Source organism: Apis mellifera, linkage group LG4, assembly GCF_003254395.2.
Source record: "Apis mellifera strain DH4 linkage group LG4, Amel_HAv3.1, whole genome shotgun sequence".
In the NCBI taxonomy this organism is placed as follows: Eukaryota; Metazoa; Arthropoda; class Insecta; order Hymenoptera; family Apidae; genus Apis; species Apis mellifera.
The window spans coordinates 11665016-11686951 of NC_037641.1; the positions used below are offsets into that span (position 1 = coordinate 11665016).

Consider the following 21936-nt stretch of genomic DNA (forward strand, 5'->3'; position numbering starts at 1 on the left):
AAAAAGGAATAACCTTCTGATTTTTTTCCTTCTCTAACGCACGTGCACAAACGTTTACACTCTCTAATGATCGCGCCCTCCGATTCGATCCAGATTTCGCCGATCATCGACGTGAAAAAGTGAAAAAAGCGAATCTCGCTGAGATTCGAGTCGAGAATTTTCGAGGGGAGGAATCTACGCGAGAGATAACGGAGGAAGGGGATGCGGCCGAGTGAAAGATGATGGCGTGGCCGACGTGAAAATATCGAAAGGAGGCGACACGGGAGGAGAGGGAGGATGGGATTGAGGGAGGGGGAGAAGTTAGCTACGTCGACGAAACGAGGTACACAGGGATGAAGACGGGGAATGAAGATTGAAGGGTGTAGAAGGAAGGAAGACGGTGTTGTAGAAGAAGGGTGGCCAGGGGAGAGTGGAAGGGGTCGCGAAATTACCTCGAGCGGCATTGTGTGTCGGGCCGGAGGGTTGCAAGCACCTAATTAGCCACTCAAACAGCGTGGCACAAAGCGACCCTCTGTTATTAAAACGACATATAAAACGAGACGGCCCCCTTCTTTTTTTCGGACAAAAGGAGCAGTCGATGGGGGGGAAAGGAGGGAGACTTGAACGCATCCTCGATCGATCGTACGCTCGAAATACACTCGAGAATAAACTGGAGGAATCTCGAAATGATCGAATTATCTGTCGGAACGGAAATTGAATATAAGTTCGTGTTATATTCCGGCCGAAATTGAGTTAACGATTGTTGCGAAATATTCCGTGTGAAAAACGGATTAAAGATAGAAAGAAAAGAAAAGAAAGATTCGAAATCGTCTTGATCCCACGATATACGTTTCAATTCGGTCTCGATGGAATAAGAGACCGCGTGTTATCTTTAATTAACTGTCCGCGAATGATCAATCGACCGCGGTATACATGACTCTGAACTATCTCGTATATCCTCGTTCGAAGTACAGTTACATTCGATTATTACTTCCGTATAAAGCTTCTAATAGTTTAGCCTTCTTATAAAAAAGAAGAAATAAGAAAAGTAAGAAAAATAATCGACAAACAATCCCGGCGAAAAATTTCTCTTTTAAGCCTCTTTAAGCCCGAAGCGATTAATCGCAATTTTCGAGTTATTTGTAGATCCCTTTTTTTTCACGGAGTTTGATCAAAGTTTCCGGCATCCGAGTGTAACGTGGAATTTTCGAGGGAGGCGGCGACGGCCGAGGGGGGAAATAAGCGAAGACGGACGACCGATAATGATTCTCACCTCGGTTTTTATTGAACGATCAAGAGAGAGGGAAAGAGAGAACGGCGAGGGTCGTCGCCGTTGATTAACGAAATCGAGGCGTGTCACGCACCGTTCCGTGCCTCGCGGGATATCGGGCTACACGCTGCGAGGGTAAATGAAAAAGGGGTGAAACTTTCCGGTTATTAATTTCTCTCTCTCTCTCTCTCTCTTTCTTTCTTCGGATAAAGTTTTCCGGAAACTTGGTCCGGAATATTCAAGCTTTTTGCTACTAATTATTGATAACGTTATCGCGCGAATGAAACGAAATTCCTCGTCAATTTTGTCCACGCATCGCAAAGAATCGAAATCGGTTCGAACGAAAAGGTAAACGAATTAATTATTCGATATCGTATCAGAATAGAGACAATTGGATAGTAAGATCCAAAGATCGTCCTCGCACATTTTCGATACGCCATTGCTCTTCCTTTCCCCCTCATCGATCTTGCATCAATTTCGTTCGAAATCCCGGATATATTCGAGGGAATCTCTTTACCAGCGCACGTACGAAAAATCCGCTACGTTGAACACCATTCGATCGAATGTGTAGATCCTGCAGATTTTTGATACACTTCCTTTCCTCTCCCTCGTCGACATCGATTTCTATTCGAGGGGATCTCCCCTTCGATGCACGTAGAGACCCAGCTGCGTCGCTAATTGAACACCGATTCGATCGATGCGAGATAAACTCGGCGAGAGATAATACCATTCGCTCCTAATGTCGGAGCTTGGATGCAGAGAGCATCGACGAGGCCGGGTTTCGTGACGTTTATTATCCGATGGGACGAGGACGGGGGATGGTGGCGAAACGAAATGAAAGAAAATCTGGCGAGGCGGCGGTGGCGGAGAACGCGGAGGACTGCGCATAGCGGAGCGGCCCCCGTCTCTGTGCATCGTCGCGAATTCTTTGCGATCCCCGAGAAGCGAGGCGCATAATTACGAGTGCACGAGCGCATAATAGATAGCGGAGCAGCCGTTCGTCGAGGGTCGGTTCGTCTCTCTCTCTTTTCTGTTTCTGCTTCCAGAAACCGCGCTCGATAGTCGCTGTCTGCCGCGAGAGCCACCCACTCCATTGTCTCATTATCACGATCCGCGATTGTCGTCGACGTTTGTCGACGCTCGCCCAAAAGGATGAGCGCCACCCCCTTCTGATTCTCCGCCGCGAAAACACTAGATCCGATTCCGTAACGATTCCGCGACCATCTCTCTCCTCGCCTTCCTTTTCTTTGTCTTCCTCCTCTTCTTCTTCTTCCTCTTTCACTCGCCTCTCCGTCCTCGTTCTTCCCCGACGATTCGATTATGATGGACGAGGGTGGCGGCGAAAAGGGACGGGAATTGAACGAGGTTAAATCAGCAGCGGTTTGGCTCCGGTTATCGGGCAACGACGCTCCAAATTTTTGACGTTCATTAGAGCTAGTTCTTCCCTCCCCTCCCCGTGTTTCGGAATGTTAAATAAATTCCAACTTTTCCACGGCCCGAAATGAAACAGAAGACGATAAATCCAGCGGCGACGACTAAATAGCGATGAATTAAAGCGGAGGCGACTAATTGCCCCGGCTAAGCGCGAACGAATAACGGTGATAAATTAAATCGCGGCGATGAGTTATGGGGGAGCAGCCGGCGTTCAAACCGCGGCGCGCTCCACGTGACGCGTTGCTGTCCCTTTCGTCGACCAAGGTAAATTTCAGAATCCACCACTCCTCGTCCACCTTCGGCTCGCGTTTCCACCCCGAAATCGTTACGGATTTAATGGTGGCGGTCACGTGATCGCGTCGTATCGCAGCGGTTAACACGTGTAACGAGCTCGGTCGCGTGAACCTCGAATGTAAAAAAAGCGCCCCGATCTCGACACTCTTTCCATCCGTATCGATAAGTCGTCGAAACGAGTAACGCCCCTCTCGATCATTTGTCGTGAATTCAATTTTTAACCGTCCCGTTACAATAGATTCGAGACTCTTTCCGATGGTCGATGATCCTCGCCGCTCGAGCTCGATAAGATAATCTCGACGAATCTCCATTGCATCGAAACTGCCCCGTTTCTCTAACCGTTGGAAAATTATTGAAACTCGGATAAAGGGAGCTGGCTCGATACGATTAACCTCGAAGCACGTAGGATGGTTCGCCCGGGTCCGAGAAAGTTTTTCCCGGAAGTGGCCTGCTGGTATAATAACTCGAGCGGGGAGGGGGGAGGAGGGAGAAAAAGCGGACGCGTAAGCCAGCGATATCGGCCGGCCAATTTAAAGTTACGATTCGTGGGTATCTCGCAGGGCCGAACGGCCGTGAATCCTCCACCTCGACGACGTTATCGCGCGGTCCAAGCTCGCCTCTCTCGCGACGGAATACCCAAGAATTTCCAAGCGAGCCTTCCTCGCCTTCCCCGTAATTCCGATTATGAATATATCGCCGTGTTATTCGCCGTGTTTCCGGACGAAAATTCCGCAACGATCCTCGGATCGAATCGGAGAGGATTCCTCGTCGCGATTCGAACGAAAATTCGGGCGAATGGAACTTGACTTGGTTCCTCCTCGAACGAGACGTTGGGATGCAAAAAGGTCGGAGGAATTTCAATTTTCCCCGACATCGAATATTTCGGATTCCCCGGGAATCGGCGGGAGAAGGCCGTTTTAATCAATTAGACGGATCAAGTCTAGGCGGGGAAGAGAAAAGTGCGGGCGGCGGATTTTGACGATCGGGCGAGGATGGACGATGGGTAATGTAGCGTGCACGCGATAAACCTAAATGAATAATGAAAAGGACCTTGGGTTTCTTTAAAATCCTCAATTCGCCTCTATCCACGGATAAATTATCAAATTTCGATTTCGGTGACAATTTTGTGGAATTCTCGAAACGAAACTGCGTTGGAAATGAAAAGGACAGACAACACCCACGCACAAAAATATTGAACGAAAACTAATCCCTCGACCTTTCTCCCCCGTCTTTTCTCTTCGCCCTGTTTTCCAGCTTCCTTTTTTTTTTTTTTTTGCGTTCAACGCGGATAAAATTTCGTTACGGCCACGATCGATCGAAAGCCGCTTTTCTCGTTAGGTTATCGAAACGGGTGGAATTATCACCGATGATTCCGGATAAAATGGGAGAGCGTGTGTACTCGTCGAGACGAATTTTCCACGTGGAAGAAATCCGATTCTAACGATTTTCAAAAGGTTTAGAATCCGTTAAACACCCGTAATCCCAGGAATCATCGTCGATCTCGAAGGGGGGGAGGAAATTTTTCTACGTGGAAATCGGGGATATATTTACGAGGGAATTCTTTCTACCATCGTCGCCGCCTTTTAACGAGGGCGAAACGCATCGACTCGAAACTCGAGGGAATTTTTGCCAAACGGAAACACGCGCCGAAAGGTTTCCAGGGTTTCTTGGCCGACATTTCAGAGGCGATGCGTGCGGGAAAAGGGGCGGCGAAAGGTGAAAAATACTTTTCGTATAAATTGTCGTTGCAGGACGACGAGAACGGCGAACAAAACGTAGAAAGCACGGGTGGTTGGTGTGTTATGCACGGTCGGATGGGGGCGGAGGATCTCGTAAAAATGCAAAACTTCTCTCCCCTCCCCCGAAACTCGAAGCGCGAAGCGGCAGTCGTTCCTTGTTGTCGCGCCATCGTCCAAAAAAGTTGGACGCGTCGAGTTTCCACTTGGATAAAATGGCCAATCGCTCGAGGATATCGTCGTTCGACAGTGATACCGGGAAAGGACGAGGGATGTTGGAAGAAAAAGGGAGCGAGGAAAGTTTCGTAATCGCGAGAAGGAGTAATGCGGTGCGACAGGACGAGCATCGTTGATCGAGCGTCGCCGCTCGTGGAATAACCTTAGAAAGCAATTAAGAGCTGTGACGGAGCAGCGAGCGACCGGTGCGGAAAGGTCGGGAGAATCACTTTTGGATTGGTCGCGTGCTAACCTCGTACGAGGCTTGAAAGGGTTGCTCGAGACTACGCAGCAAAGGGCATTAAGATATGGAATAATTCTGTAATTTACCGTGACATAAATCAACGCGGTTCCTCTCTTCTTCCTCTCCGCTTCTCCTTCACTTTCCAAATTATGATAGTACGCGTTGGATTTATCGATCAGAGGAAGAATTTTATACGATATGTATATGTATATATATAGTTGTTATACACCTACAAACTTCCTATTTCGTGGGTGTTCAACGCACGAACCAAGTCGGTTTGCAGCTCGATGCAAATTCATCGCGTATTAACGGTTCGTCCGTACGCTGGACCATGGAGAATTGAAACCTAACTCCCCTATTTATATATAAACGTAATATAACTTCGTTCCACGGTGTATATTATTTTCGATATTACCGCAGCAAAGGGGGGAGAAATACGTGTTCGAAGGAACGTCGGCGGCTGCGAGGCTTTCGCGCGGAAATACGCAGGAGATTAAATGAAAATTGAAAGAGTTAAACGCGACGCCGTTCTTTCCTCGAGCGTATGAAAAAGAGAAAGAAAAAAAAAGAGGGAAGGAAAAAAGAAGAAAGGAGGAGGGATACGCGAGGAAATGGATGGTTGAAATGCGAGAGAGAGGGAGGGGAGGATTACGACGAGCTTAAAATTTTTAATTTTGGTTTACGACGCGACTGAAAATCATATTTGCGGGACGCTTCCTCCTTCCGTTTCCCCGTTGTTGTTGATGCAAAACAACGCGGACACCGACTGCGTTGCGAATCCTGGACTGGAAACCTCTGCTGCTCCTCTCCATCCATTTTTTCCCTTCCCCCGTACGCGTCGATGAAACGTTAATTACTTTGCCTTTGCTTTTGAACTCGTCTTGTCCCGAAAAAAATCGGCGACAACGGACGCGGAATCCGCGCCGCTACTTTTGCACGCGCGATCGATACTCGACGAATTTAATTAGCCACCGCGATGGTATCCGTTGCGTGTTTCGACCCAACAACGGGGTTGCGATTACGAAAATTGCAATTCATACGCGCAAACACACGTTTCGATCTCGCGATAACCCGATCCGAACCATTCGAGAATATGAAGAAGGTAAAGGTTATTCCAGATCGAGACATCGTGTTATATACAGATTGTACATTTCGTAATTTTAACGAAAAGCCACGCTTCAACACCCTCTCGTAGTTCGATCTCTCGTACAGCGAGGATAATCTCTTGGAACGGATAATCTCGGTTGCGGAGGGGGGAGAGGGAGAAGCGGGTTGATCCTCGGTTTACCCGATTGCATTCTACGTATCTAGAATTTCCATGTTCGGTGTTCCTGCCGCTCGGATAATTCGATGCCGCGTAATTTCGCGGAGAATGAGATTGGGCGCGCGGACTATCCGTTATCTTGGACGAATCGATTCTCGAGGGGAGAGTGAGAGAGTGAGAGATGCGTCAAAGCGGATCGTGGTCGCTTCGTAACCGGTCGCGGGCCCCGATCGAGCAACTCGAGGCGGGAAATGAGGCGAACTGACCTGAGGTGGATAGTGATCCGGGAGGGCGTGAAGTGCCTCTCTGTACGCGGACAGGGCCCTTTGTAATCTGCCCTGATCGGCGTAGAGGGCGCCTAATTGAAGGAGAGCCTGCACCCTCGCCGCCTCGTGAGCCCTCTTGTCCTTGAGCCCGGAACCATCCAAGGATGCGCCGGCCCGCAAAACCGCAGCCGCCTCCGTTCCACGTCCGACCGAGGCCAGCGCCGCGCCCAGATTCACGTAAGCCTCTGCAAAGACAAACGATAAGGATCATCAGATGCTTTGGTTTGGGATTACTCTCGCTCTCTCTCTCTCTCTCTCGCTCTCTCTCGCTCTGGGATCCGGTCATGAATTTATATAAATCGAAAACGTTTTTTCCATTTCTCATCCCCCAATTTACCAGGAGACGTGCCATTATTTCTCCTTGCTCGCTTCCCCAGCCTCCTTTTCGAGAATCGAAAGATCGTGGAGAGAGGAGATTTTTATTTTTCCCTCCTTGGTTTTATCCCCCTCGGTTAATTTCTTTTATTTTTTTTTTTTTTATTATTTTCGCCAACGAGTTATTAAATCCTCGAGTTATGAGATTCTCTATTTCTCAGCGTAATTATCGAAATATGTACAGCATTATATGTACAGCGAATGGAAGAGAAGCGAGGAGGAAATATACGAAAGGAGAACGACAAACGATTCCTGTTGAATCGCTTAATTTAAGAAAGTGGAGAGCGGCGAAATCATAACAGGATCCAATTTTTTGCTCGATTCCGCCCGGGAAGCGGAACTGGGCAAGGCAGATTTTTCGCGACGAGGATTTCTTTAGAAATTGGGATGGAAGCAGCCGAGGCCGAGGAAGAGCGAAGAAGGGAGGAGGAGGAGGAGGTCAGTCTTTAACGTAAATCCAGACATTCATAGCCCCTTCCTTCCTCCTCGCCCCCCTGTCCGCTTCTATTTAAAGGGGCATTGGCTCGCTTCCGGAACGGGTTGGGTTTTATGAGCCGAGGCTGCGAATCGGGTTAACTCCGCACGAATTCCCGCCTTTTGTCGCGTGCTCCTCCTGTATTTCTTTGCCTAATTACTAAATATCGTGCGAAACGGCGGCCTGACGTACGAAACGACGCGGAAGCCGTTCGTTACAAGACAAGACGAAGATTAACTTAACCCTCGGCCTAATTTTCCAACCGTTTGTCTCCTCCCACCTTGGGATACTTTAATTTCAAACGGAAAAGAACGTTCCCCGCGAAGGAATTCCAAAGTTTCCATCTCGAGGAATACCTTGAATCGATCTTTCTTCTTCTTCTTTTCCTTTTCTCTTCCTATTTTTCCCTCCTCTTTTTTCCACCCTGTAAATTTAATAGTAACAGGCCGTTGTAGCCGTTAAACGATCCGCGGCGACAATGGGCCGGCGACTGCAAAGGGGGGAGGATATCCAAGAGGCGGACAAAAAGCCGCGGTCGGCTATGACTTTAATTAAAAATTTCAAGTTGAGGGGGGGGAGAGAGAGGAGAGAGCGTCCTTGCGGCGCGGTTGAATCCCCGCGTGGCCCGCGTCACCGAGCAACCAGGCCAAAGTGAAACGTATTAAAAAGTTTATTTCCACTTTTATTGTCACCCACCGTGGAAAAACGTGATCCCTTACGCTCGTAAGGGAGTAAACGAGAAGAGGCGAAGAAAAACGAAGAAGGAGAAGGGGGAGGAATCTCCGTAGATCGAACGCGGGAATCTTTCTTAATTCGAGGCAATCTGCTTCTTCCAGATTTCCAACGACGGATTTCCAATCTCTCTCTCTCTCTCTCTCTTCTCCTCGGATCGATCTTCTAATTTCCTCGCGTTTAACTCTCCGACCCTCTTCCTGCTAATATACTATCATTCCCGAACGCGACTGTTAATCCCGATATCATCCCACGCGATATTACGGGGCTGTCGCAAGACGTTTACCCTCGAGTCGTGCAGTATAAACAGGTGGCGAGGAGGAGAACATTCTCATTAACGAGGCGTGTGAAATTTTCCGATCCGCCTCTCTAAAATCCCTCGATGCTTTTCCATCCGATTTTTCTATCCTCCAACCCCTTGGGACAAATCAAGAATAATCGACGAGTGTCCGAATTTCTAAAATTTAAAAAAAAGTTATCTCACCCCCTCGTTTCGACGAATCGATGGATCGATGTCGTCGACTGGATCGATCGACGAATATTAGCCGTGATCGAGGGGCGAGATTTGGCCGCGAATCCGACGTTGACTAACCGCGCGGCCCGACTTTTCCAAAAGCGGTAATGAGTAATCGATACCGGGTGATCCCCCGTGTCACCGCTTCCTCCCGAGATACAACGCGACTAACCTGAACGAGCGGATCAACTTTTCCACCGCGTTATCCGCCCGCCGTCGAAATGGCGTGCGCTCGCAGAAACGGCTAACGACCTCGTGGTCTATTCGGGGGAGGAAACGCCCGCCGCAATTCTCCGCCTAATCCATCACTGTATCGGAACTAGTTTCCTCGCCGCTGCGACGTTTTAAGATATTGCGTAAACGGCCGTTCGTGTACATCAGTGGTAGTGGATAGTAGTTTAAATCAACGAGTATCGAGTGGCGCGAATCGATAGACGCATCCATTATATATCGATATGAAACAGAATTAAGATTGAAGGACGATGTCTATTCGCTCGCCATTATCACTTCTCGCGTATGATTCGAACGTGTAACTTTGACGCGACTCGACCGATTTTACGAGCTCGGTTATTACAACGAGCGAGGTTATATACACGTATAAATCCCCACGCGGATTATATCCAAGAAGCCGAGTGCCTCGGCCTGGGGGGGGCGGATACTCTAATTCCATAAAGTACGTCCCCCGGGACCGCGACGAGGAAAATGGATTGCCGGGTAGCCGTCTCGTTCTTTATTCAAAATAATGCGAAGCATAGGGGTTGGTTCCTTCTATAAGGCACCGGCCAGGAAATTGCCATTTCGATGCTCCTCAGTTTCTCCGCCACCCTTCCTTTAAAGCAAACTTTTTGCTAATTAAACCCGTCGCCTCGTCGCCACGACCCGCACCTCCCCGCCACCGAAACGGGGTAGTCGTCACGGCTGTGCCTTCTCGAGCGAAGAAATATTTAAGATTATTCCTCCGTTTAATAACCTCGAAAACGAGGTTGAAACGGATGGGTTATTCGAAACTATCCGTCGATACGTGATCGATACAGCCTACGATTTTTCATCGCGATAGCCCCCGTTATGGCTTTTATGAATTCGAATACGGCCTCCATTGGCCGGAGAGAGGCGTGGAAAGAGAGAGGCGGGGGACCGTTGGAGTGGTTCACGCGCGGATAATTAATTAAAAGCGGCGAATTTGGACGGGAACGAGTCGCGGATATTTCGAATTCGCGGTGCGCGTCGTGATTCTAGGTGTCATTCGCAATATCCAGTTGTGCCGGATCAAAATCGACGCGTGTATGTACACACGCCTTTCACGTTCCGTTACATGCACAGCTCGCGCGCCCAATTAATTTTCCGCTAATGTTCGTATCTTGCGTGCCTGGCGGAGCTGCACTCGTGCAAGTTCGGCAAAACTCGGAACAACTCGGCGCTAACCGTCGCTCGTAACTAACCGTCATATCTCTCCGCAAGTTTCACGAGGCGAGTTCAGACTCGACAAGATACTCGAAAACGTCGAATCGTCCTCGTCGAAACATCGGAGCTCTCTTGTCGACGAACAAACGAAACGAAATAAAATAAAACGTTTAAAAAATACGCATGGGAGACCTAATCTGAAAAATAGCGGCGGAATCACGTTCGCGTCGTAAATTCTGTCTAACGGTGGAACAGCTGTGTTGATACCATCTATTTTTCATCCGTATATTTTCTCCCCGTTCCTTCCTTCCTTCGCGTTAAATTAAATAAAATATATATAAATATAAATATACGCGCGTTTATATATATATATATATATTTTATAACCGCGTTTTGCGAGTCTCGCGAACGAGAAGAGAGGAGAGGGTACTTATAAAGGGGCCGCAAAAAAGAGAAGAGAGAAAGGGAGCAGGACGTGGTCAATTTTGACGGATTATTAAACTCGGAAACGAGGTGGCGCGCGGGCGCTGCGATTCCGCATCGACGAGTCGGGGCGTCGTTCGCCACCTGTAAAATTCGTTACGAGCCCAACCGGATATTTACTGCGATAGCTTTCACCGGGCTACAAAAACCAGCTCGCGTATATCCGATTGCATTACCGCACCGCGCCAATTACCGCGATTGGACAACCTCGAACAATATTTCTTTTCGGGCCAAGCAATCGAGCCTCCATTTAGGAGACAATCGAACGTAACAAACGTTTCGTTTTCTGTTATCGTGCAATTAAAAAGGGTAATTAAAAATTATTTAACCCGTCGATCGCGTCACCTCGCAAAACCACACTTTTCTTTTTTCCCCTTCCTTTCGTCTCTTTTCACGAATTTTGATTTCACCGCGCCACGAGTTAAATTAGTTCAATTTCGTATCGGTGGAGTGGGGGTAACTCGTATGCGGGGCAAGAACGACGAGCTCGTCGGGAATAGCGTGGAGGGGGAATTACTCTCTCGTTTGCGGTGGAACGCGTACGAACTCGAGGAATGCGCGTGGAAAGTTTCGGGGTGGATAAGAAAACGCGTGCCGCTCGGGTAAGTAAAAGGGATACGGGTCGAAGGGAGGGGAGAGATCTCTCCTCGTTCCTCTTCCCATTCTCTCCATCCACGAAGATGACGCGGAGAGATCTCGGCTCGGAGGAAAATATCAGAAATAACAACTGCTGTGGGGATACGTCACGGTCTAATATATGCAGGGGAGACGAGGAGAAGAAAGGAAGACGAGTAATATTTCACCACGGGGGGGGGGGGAGTGAAAAACACTCGTTTCCGCGACTTTTCGCGAGTTGGTCGGACGAAAAAACGGGGGCGCGACGAACGAAGAGGGAGAGGGGCCAGTTTCTAGGCAGTCGGCAAAAACCACGTCCCCCCCCCTGTGCTCGATACGACTTTCACGGAGGGGTTGGTCGATCTTACGCGAGCGTAAGAGGGTCGCCGCCGCTTCGACGAGGGAGGGGGGAGGTGGAAAAAGCGGAAACGGAGGAAGCAAGGCGCGAAACGATTCGAGACTTTGGAGGGTTGGTTCTGGCAGGCAGAGGATATATCGTCGTCGCCCTTTCACCCCGGCGGTGGACCCCGATCGACGACGACGAGTCAGGTGGCTGAGCCGTGGAGGAAGAATGGGTGGACGGAAACTGCTGTTTCATCTCCGACTCCGCCAACTTGGCAAGACTTGGCCGCCCCTGTTTGCTTCCTAATTACGAAAGGAAGAGAATAAGACGCGCGAGTTCCCCGTTGGAGAAGGGAGAGGAGAGTGGAGAGACGCCGTGGGATGATGCGCGGGGCGAGAGGAGGTGGAGAAGGGGAGGGGGAGAGGAGCGAGGTAAGAGGAAGGAACGGCGGCGAGGAAAACGTCGCGGAAAGACGAAGGGAGATGGAGGCAGGCGGACCGAAGCGAATTCAACTCCGCCGCTCACGGAATTAAGATTCCATCGTGCAGTCGAGTTTTGTGTGTGCCTTGCAATTTCCCGGTTAACCCGACCGTTCTCTCCCTTTTCGCGTACGCTCCGCGCGCGTGATTCTTCTCCGCGTCCACCATTTCCTCCTCGCGCTCTTTCTCGTCTTTCCCTTCTTTCCTTCTCCTCGAATCGTCCATTTTTTTTCCCGAACGAATATCGTTGCCTCTTCGTTTTTTCGGCTCCAACAAACCGCCGCTTGGTTGGAAATTAAGAAAAATTTCCGCTCAAAGGGAAATTTCGTTTCACGTCGAAAATTACACGCGGATACACACGTAGAACCGTTTTCCCTCTCGTTAAAGGCCAACTGTGTACGATTAACGCGTGACGAGGATTGATAGAGAATCTAGAGATCCGCGTTGTTTTTTTCCTTTTTTCCCTTTTTTCCTTTTTTTTGTCCCCTGTTAACGACACTAATCGTTCGTAACAGTGAGGGCTTTTAAAACACGGCCGGGTCGAGTAATTAGAGAACGAATCGGTCGCCAATTTGTGGACGGCTGTCGCGGCCAATGTACGGCCACCGCGAACCGCGCTCGATAAAGGGAGGGCGACTAGTTCTCCCGCCTTTCTAAAAATGAACTATCAAAATTCTCTCCCTTTATCCACGCTCCCCATTTTTCGAGCGCGCAACACCGCACTCGTCGGGCAAAAAAGAGAGGGAAAGGGAAAAGGAAAGAAAGAGAGCAACAAACAAACGAAAAAGGGGGGGAAGCGAAAAGAAAAAGAGAGGAAGAAAAAAGATTCGCGCATATTTACTTTGCGCATTACGACGACGACCTTGCAGGATGTCCTTTTGTCCGTAAAATAAATAAACAAGCAGCGTTGCATAATGCGTCGCTTAACAAGAACGCAAGGTCGAAAAGCCTTGGGTAAGAAGGAGAAGCAACTCGCAGCGATATTAAATCCGATTCGGTTGAATTTAATTGAAATCCAACGGCGGTTACGAATTTTGCGTCCTCGTTGCGCGGACACCGGTCCGAGAAACCCTCGTTTCGTCTCTCCCCACGATAAAACACGCCATTTCCATGCAGAATTATTTACGTATAATTCGTCGCTGTATGTATCGCATTAGTAGGAAGTAGTATCCCCTCTCCCCTCCCTTTTCAACCGCGTAGCGAAATCAAATTTTATTTCCGGATTCCATTAGACGGGAACACGAGGTTGACGAGCCTTTCGCGAGAACGAAACGCGCGAATAAAACTAGAGACGAGATTGTAAATTAATCGGTTAAAATTAATTCGTAAATTATCGCTCGAACGCAAAAAAAAAAATAAAAAACGCTCGCTCGCTCGTTCGTTCGTGACTCGAGCTCTATCGATCGCTCGGAGGATGAAAACGCGCGGGTATCCCATCGATACGCGTGTTTATATCTAGTCCGGTGTTTTCAACGACGTTGCGTGCGCGCGAGCTGTTTAAGCGTCTAAACGCCTCTTCGACTTTTCTTTCTCATCCTCTTTTTTTTTTCTTTTCATCCTCAACGCGTTGATCGTGAAACGGGAGAAATTTATATTTTTCGACGACACTGCTCGGTTGCTTCGAAGCATTTTTGGCAAAGAGAGGAAAAAAACAAAAAGAGGGGACTCCGATTTTAATCTGGGAAAATTTCCGTCTCAAAAGTCGGAACAATAGAGTCTCCGTGCTCTAATTTCGTGAGCAATTCCCGCGAATCACGGAGTTTCGTGGATATTCCGTTCGGTTACTCGGGGGATTTCCATCTGGATGGGTAGGGATGGATAGGGAGAGAAAAGAGGGGATTGCGGTGAGGTAAAGCGGAAGTCCTTGGGAGCCGAATTGCCGTGTTCGAGCGTATCAATCGTGTTAAGTGCTCGTACGGCAATCCGGCTAATTTCCCAAGATCCGCCCGGGAATCTCTATACGCTTGTCCAGGGGTTACAGGTGGAGGGGAGGGGGAGAAGGAACGATCCTCGTCTCTCGTTTCGCACGAGCGAGAACATTTACTCGAAATTTTATCGTTTTAGATAAAAACTCGAACGAGAGATCACAAATCCCCCTCCCTTCAAATTCAATTTCTTCGATCGAATGGGATTCACGGAGTCGACGCACGATAAATATGGTGACGCACGTGGCGAGTCGATCGAGCGCGTTATCGAGTTATTTTACGCGGCAATTCGTCTAATTTTCCTCGTGATCGATGCGCCAAGTCGAGCGGGGGGGCGGTGCCTTGGGCGAGAAAATTACTCGCGGTCCGCCGAAAAGTTGGCGTGGCCGCCGATTAATCACACTCTCCCCACTTCCCGATTGTCGTCCGTCCGCAAACCCAAGCGGATCGTATTTTTTCGTTGATACAGGAGGGGAGGGATGATGATGAAACACGGCCACGCTAAACGAGTGATAAATTCTTGCCCGAGTTGCGTTTCACCGTTTTACTCGTTATCGGCACGTTCCAGAGAGAGAGAGAGAAAATCATTTGGGACGAGACTCGTCAAGGTTTGATTCACGCGATGCAACAAGAGTCTTTAATAAACGCGTGTTTTTTTCAACGATCGAGGTTTCATTTATTCGGGACGTTTAAAAGAGAGCGAATGGGAAGTGTGTAGAATTAATTCGGAACAACGTCTCGATTCGCACCGATCCGATCGGTTCACAATCTTTTATTTCGTCGGAAAATAGGAGATAGATAGGGCAATTCTTTTTTCTCAACCGTTTATCGTCCCGACAGTTTGCAAAAAGAAAGAAAGAGAGAAAGAAAAAGAAAGGACGATTATTCGTTTATCTACGCTACTCCGTTTTAGCCCGACCCCGCGTTTATCCGCGCTACTTGTCGCTACAGTCCGACCGCGCGCAGTCCCGTACTACTTTCCGCGCGACCGGCCATATATCGACTCACGCCACTAGTCAAAGTTGCACGAACGAGTTCTTATCGGGCTCGTCGGATGTTCGATCGTTTGAACTAATATTAGACGACGTTGTGTTACATCCTAAAGCGGCGTTACCTTTATCCCCTTGTCCCTCGTTTTCTCGGATATTTCGCTTAAAACTCCACAACCATACACACACACGTACACGTACACGCGTTCAACTTGCGAGATGTTTTGAACTTTAATCCAGGTGGCGAAAGGGAAAGTCCGTGGAGAGACTTGACGCGTTGCACGCACCAAAGTCGACGCCACTTGTACAAAGCGTCTCGACCCGTGGCTGGAATAATCGAAAGAAATGATCGAAGAAACAAGGTCGTTGGAATAATAAATTCTATCGTTCGCCTCGTCAAAGAGAGAGCCTTCTCCCGATCAAGATCACGCACGACAACCGGGTATTCCGTGTCTGGCGGATGTAACTAGCGTGCACGCGCTACGTGTGGAGTAACGTGTACACCCACGGAAGGGATCAGGAATTTTCTAATAAAGACACACGGGAGGCGATTTCCGGACGACTGGTTGAACGAGCCGCGCCTCGCGTGCGAGCACCATCGTCATTATTCCTAATGAATTACCGTTCTTGCCCCGCGTCGATCGTTAAGAGGTCTTAATTAACACCTGTCAGTCGCGATGATCTCTTGCCTCCCTCGATATTCATCGTCCTTCCAACTTATCCATATCGAAATGGAACAAAAATACGAAATTCCTGCGCGAAATGTAATAAATAATTGTTAAATGTATTACCGGTTATTGGATCCGCGGTATTCTCATTCATTCCAGAGAGAGATTTCGCGAGTGAGAATCACTGGCGCTGTTTGCACAAATCTTGTAACTGACCTCCGTGATTCCTCCAAGAGTTGAAACTCTTCCCCGCGTCGAGTGTATTTCTCTGAGAACAACCCGGCACGGTTGAATCATTCTCTCCGCAAATTCCGTTTCAATTAGCATAAATGGAATTTGCAGAGAGAGAAAGAGAGGGAGACTGATTATACCTGTTATACCAATTAACGTTTATAAACCAGCGTTTTCTCTCCGAAAACGACAATAGTTATTAACGGTTTAAGAAAAGAATTTCGTTACGAGATCGTCCGATTCTTCTCCAACGGATCGATCGATCTTCCCCTCCCTTGGAAGGAGGAGGAGAAATTCGAAACGGCGGAAAGACGTTCCCTCGTCTCGTTCGGGAAAATATATATATATATATATATATATATATATATATATATATATACAGCGAGGACCCGCTCGCCGACACGTCTGTTTGTTTCTTCCTGTTTCTCCATCTTTCCCCGTCGCAACTTGGTCGCTTTAATTGAGTCACTTGTGTATCGCGCGCAAGCCGTTTTACGTACGCGGGCAAACGGGTAGTCTGGAAAGTTTGCGTCGCAGCGAGTCTTCGACCCGAGGCGTTTCCTGCTTGCGAGACTGTTCAAAGGGACTTGCCTTCAGGTGTTACCTTTCCTCCTTTTTTTTCCTTGCTTCTTTCCTCCACTGCTTCTTCGTCCACCTCGGAGCTCGAACAAACTTTCCCTCCTTTAAAACGATCCTTGGACGGCCGCTTCGACACCCAACTTTGTTTCTTGTCTCTCCCGGATCCACAAGTTTCGTTTTCCTTTCGATCCCAGCTCCGACTACTTTGCGTGAAGAAGGGAAAGAGAGAGAGAGAAAAGGAGAGGAAAGAAAAGAGAAAGTGGTGCCCGTTTAAAGGTAATATTTAAGAGTGTCTAAGAGCGATTTAAAGATAGGCCGTGCACGATCGAGTTGCCACAATATTTTCTCGTTTGAAGCGCGCGTTAGCCAGAAGAGTAGACGATACGCGACGATATAAAAGTGCGCGGCGGCCACTCGTGGCGGGAACGGGGAGGAAGATCGATCTCGAGAACCGGTTTTATTAATAATGCACACGTTTATTAGCGCGCGCGGGATGTCGTGGCTTTTTATCCCCCCCCATCCCGCCAAACACTCGGCGGCCACTCGAAGCGTTTGTCCCTCTCGAGGGGGATGGAAGGCGATTATCCATGAAAGTGCTCCACCCTTATTAGCCGGTTACGTGATGCACGCTTCACGGTTAAGCGGCCTCCGCGTACACGTTACAACGATTTCAACGCGGTCGTAACCGTTTAATTGTGGCGCTCCGCTCGTGGGAAACTCCTCCGGGCAGAAACACTCTTTCCCCTTTCTCCTTTTCTCTTCCCTCCCTTTTTCTCCTTCGCTTCGAATTTTTCCGCGCAGGAGGCGCGAAAATTACTACAAAAGAGCTCTCGACGTCGTTCCTTCCCCTTTCCTTTTTCTCCTTTTTCCCCTTTGCCACCCTTTTCCCTCCCTTCGTCTTCTCATCGCCAGCCTTCCCTTCTCCTCGACGTCATCGACGCGGTCGTTCCACTCGACGAGCAACGATCGAAAATCCATTTCCACTTCTCGATTCAAATCGAAAGGATTATAATTAAAAGTAGCTGAAAAGTAGCCGCCACTTGTTTCATTCCCTCCCTCCAGGGGGGGCTCTCTTTCGTTTACCGTTGGAGCGGTTAAAAAGTCGAAGGTCGATAGTTTGCTCGTCCTCTGAAACTTCTTCTGAACTGGATCCTGGTTCCTTTTCTTTCCTTTCTCCCTTCAGAACGGAAGGACAGGCAACGTGGTTCACGACACCAACACCTGACCCGATCCAACCTCCTCCTCCATCCTTCGATTTTATTTCCTTTTATTTTAACTCGCTTCGCGGAAACACGTGTCGATCCGGATAATTCAACGTTTATCGAATCGAATAACAGGAGCGAGAACGGCGTACAAAAACAAAGGTACACACAGGAGGTCTCCTCCTGTTCCTCTTCCTCCCTCCCCCCGGCTCGCGCGTTTATATTCGCACGGCGTCGCTTCTTGCATTTGCCTCCGTCAATATTGAACGAATCAATGTTTACACTGTGTTTATCAGTTACGCCGACCGAATTGATACGTCCCAAAGCATCGCCACGATCAAATTGAGAATTCCGTCGATAAGTTGGCTCGCGTCGCCCCCCCGAATCCCACTGTTTACCCTTTTTTCCTTCCACCCGTTTCTTCGTTTTCGATCGAAGAGAGAGGGAGAGCGAGGGGGCCTTTTCCGTCCCGTCGAATTCGATCAAAGCTCGACAACAAAGGATACGTAGGGACAATTTAACGCGTATATTTCCAGAATTCGAAACTTTTACCTCGCGAATATATCCCATGCCTTCGGTCTTCCCTTCGAATATTTATTCGTCTACGAAAAGATCGATGGAGATATTCTTTTGCGAGATTTCGGAGGATCGTATTTTTTTGATACCGGTCGTGAAACGTCGCTTTGAGTAACGAGTTCAAGGAGAGATTTTTCCTCGAGCGAGCGTCCAATTTGGAGGTTTAATTTCATCTTTCGTGAGAAAGTGGAAAGGAAACAGCGTGATAAAAGCAAAGTGTGATGAAGTTAAGACGCTTGTGGCTCGGAAAATTCCAACTTTCTTTTCGAGAAATTTTACGAGGTCGATGAAATTATTCCCGATGAGGATTATTGGGAATTAAATTATTATATTGGGTTCCCCAATTCGGCCAAATTTTTTAATACACACACACACATATGGAAAGCGGTCGTCCTATTCCCATTTATCCTTCATCGTCCGACCAGCCAACGTTCCATTTTTTCCCTTCTGGCAAGGGATCTTTGCAGAAGGATTTATTTTCAGGGAGATACCGCAAAAAGGAGAGGTTTAACGAACCTTTACGGGCCAACAACTGCTAATACCCCCTCTGATTATTATTCCGAGATAGGAAAGTTTCGACACCCTTTGGCCGCGAATTCGATTTCGCAGGGCGACGAGTTGGCTCGGAGAGCGTCATAAATCTGAAAGAATTTGGCTCCTCGTCTCCTCGATATTTCCCCCGAAATGTAAATATTACATCCGAATGGGTAAAAAAGGCGCTTGATTTCGCCCCGTATCGCGATTCAAAATATTGACGTTCGCAACGACCGATTGACAATTATGCAAATAACAATAATCGTTATGTGTATACATTTTATTTTCGCTCGTTCATTTATCCTCGAGTAAACGAGTTATCGCGTTTGATTTAAAGGGAAAAATTTCTCATCGAATCCTCATTGCATCCTTTTCAAGAAACACAATAGTGAAGCGTTTGCTCCTCTCCCCTTCCTCTCCACATTGGTCCCAACAATCGAATAATCCAAAGGGGACGAGCCAATACGAAAGTTACAACGAGGCCGGTGTTTGGCGGCGGTTCGACGCGAGATAAGCGAGATACGCCGTGAATCAGGATGATAAAACGGCGCCAGATAACCCCGGGAACCGAGCGGAACCGGGGCGGGGAGGATCCAGAGGCGGCTAATTAGTAGGCGGACGAAGATCAAATCTGACGAGAGTGGACGAGAGTATTCTTGCAGGCTTTATACGCTCGCCGGCTAATCCGTTTATGGATGCAAATGGCGTTTTCGAGCGGCCGGACACGAAAATGCTTCCCGTCCCCCCCTCTCGCGGCCGCCGTCACGCTTTCCAACCCGACATATTTTCCGCGCCCGAAATCGCGTTATAATTGTTCCGCGAATATTCACCGTGTAAACAGCATTGACAAACTTGTTCCTTCTCCCCTCCCCCGCTTGAAATAACTCGCGCCCGCTCTTTCCGCCTGCTTGAATCCGTGTGCCGCGCAGATTGTCTTTTTGTCCTTCCCTCTTGTTTTCCCCTCGAGGCGAGACGAGCGTTTTCGAAACGATTCGCACGGAAGTTAATATCAACGAATCGACGAGCCAACGGTTAAATGGAGGGAATAACGAACGAGATATTATTTTAGAAACGATTCGAAACTATTTCCAAGTTCATTCGAAATCAATGACCGATTGATTGAACGATTCCAAGAAACCTACCTCGTTTCCTTTCCCCCTTCGACGTTGTTCCAGAAACTCTAACGCTTGTTTAACGATATCTGTGTTGATCTATTTGCAGCGCAACCGTCTTACCCTACTTTCCGCCCGATCGTCCAAGCGGAACGACGTATCGTCGGCCATCAGTCAGGGCGAAATGGATTAACGATCGCGATTCCTTCCTTCCCAAACTTTTGAAGTTGGAAGAATAACGAGGAACGCGCTCATAGAAGATTAAACATGTTGGAATAACTCCGCGTTATTTCCTCCCCGATCTTTTACATTTTTAGAAGTATCGATTATCCGTTTTTCATCTTTGAAATTGATAAAATTAAGCGAGAATTAATTCTACTCGTCTCTGTCTGTACGTTGTGTATTCAACGTTTACGCTCGACGAAACGGTTTTTCAGTCGAGCGAAGAAACAACTCGAGACGATTTTACGCATACGCGGTGAATCTGTTTTCGTTAGATAGCAGAGAATAATTTTATACACGACTTAACTTGCAAAAATATCACGTTTTAGTGATTTATGCGTATTTACGTCTTTGAAAATATGATTTTTTGATATTAATTTCTGTATTTTTTTTTTGTAGCTGAGATAATTCAAATTAAAGCAAATTGTTGTTTCGCGTCTTCCTTTAAAATCTTTAAAATCACATGGAGCTTCCCATTCAATCGAATTTCATCATAATTGGTGATCAAAAGTCTCCTCTCAACTAAAATTTCTATAAATCGTAGATGGTAAGTGGCCTTTCGTTCTTTTGCTTTTTTAATACCAATATATAATTATAAAGAATACAAGAATTAATCAAACAATTCAAAATTGAATTCGTCCTCACTCGAGCTAATTTCATTTTCGAAATTTTCTTTTAGATCTTTTAAACTTTACAAAATTACATAATATTGCTACGAATGTCTGAATATCAAGCATAATTGAAATACCTTATCTCCATTTATAAGCTACGAGTTTTTAATATTTCCCGATAAGAAAAAGAAAATAAGAAACCTACTCACAAATCAATACTGCGTTCTTATTAACTGTCGCCTGCTTCTCTTGCCCGACTTCATGACTCGGAGAGTCGTCTCTCGAGCGCGAAACCCGATCTAAGCGAAAAATATTCGAGGACCGTACAATCGTTGAACAAACGCAACGGCAAGAACAGCCGCGAGATAAGATCGATATCGCGACAACGTTCGCTCGGTAACTAACAACCGTTCCCAGGACGGTTCCAATTAAATCGTCGTATTTGGCCCACGTGACAAACGACGCTGGCCCCCACTCTGGCTCGTTAAGAAAACGACCGTTCGAGCCCTTCTTCAGTTGCGGTCACGCCTACCGCGTGTACAGCGTTTCACGATTTCGCGCGATTCTCTTCGTGAGGAAAAAACTTTACCACGCGGATATTGTCTTTTCCAACGGTGGACCGAAAGGAGAAAAGAAACGTGGACGATCGATACGAAAGGGAGAGGCATTAACGAGGATCGATAAAAGGAAAAATCTTGATATGGAAGAATCATCGGGATGAAACTAGTAGTACATCGAGATATGAACCTCTGTGGTTTATATCTGGCAACATGGTAGATTTGGAGAGAGAAAGAGACAGAGAGTGAGAGAGAGAAGTTGTTGATATTTTCAGAAGGTATTTCGTGTGGTTTAATACCGTATTTCCGAGAAAAGTCGGACAACGGAAACCGCGAAACCGCGCCGTAAAATAAATGGGAATAATATTTACGTAGGCCGGGATACGTGGACGAAAGGTGACTTTGGATTTTAACCAGTATATCGTCGAGGTTAAATATATATATATGTATATACAGCGGGCAAACATCGTCAGTATCGGCTTTCTCCTTCTCGAGGCTTCAATCTTTCAAAGTGTCTCTCGTTCGCGTGAAATTTTCGACGCATTTTCGA

The 21936-nt window shown here is 47.7% G+C and overlaps 1 protein-coding gene across 4 annotated transcripts in view; it reads right to left on the reverse strand.

Annotated features, from left to right (window-relative positions):
• Positions 1-21936, reverse strand: part of LOC408787 (transmembrane and TPR repeat-containing protein CG4341) — a 127118-nt gene that overhangs the window by 15785 nt on the left and 89397 nt on the right. For all 4 annotated transcript variants that reach the window (XM_006567201.3, XM_392318.7, XM_006567200.3 and 1 more), the window contains exon 7: positions 6704-6948. In XM_006567201.3, the coding sequence (XP_006567264.1) occupies positions 6704-6948 (245 nt within the window). The remainder of the gene's footprint in view (positions 1-6703; positions 6949-21936) is intronic.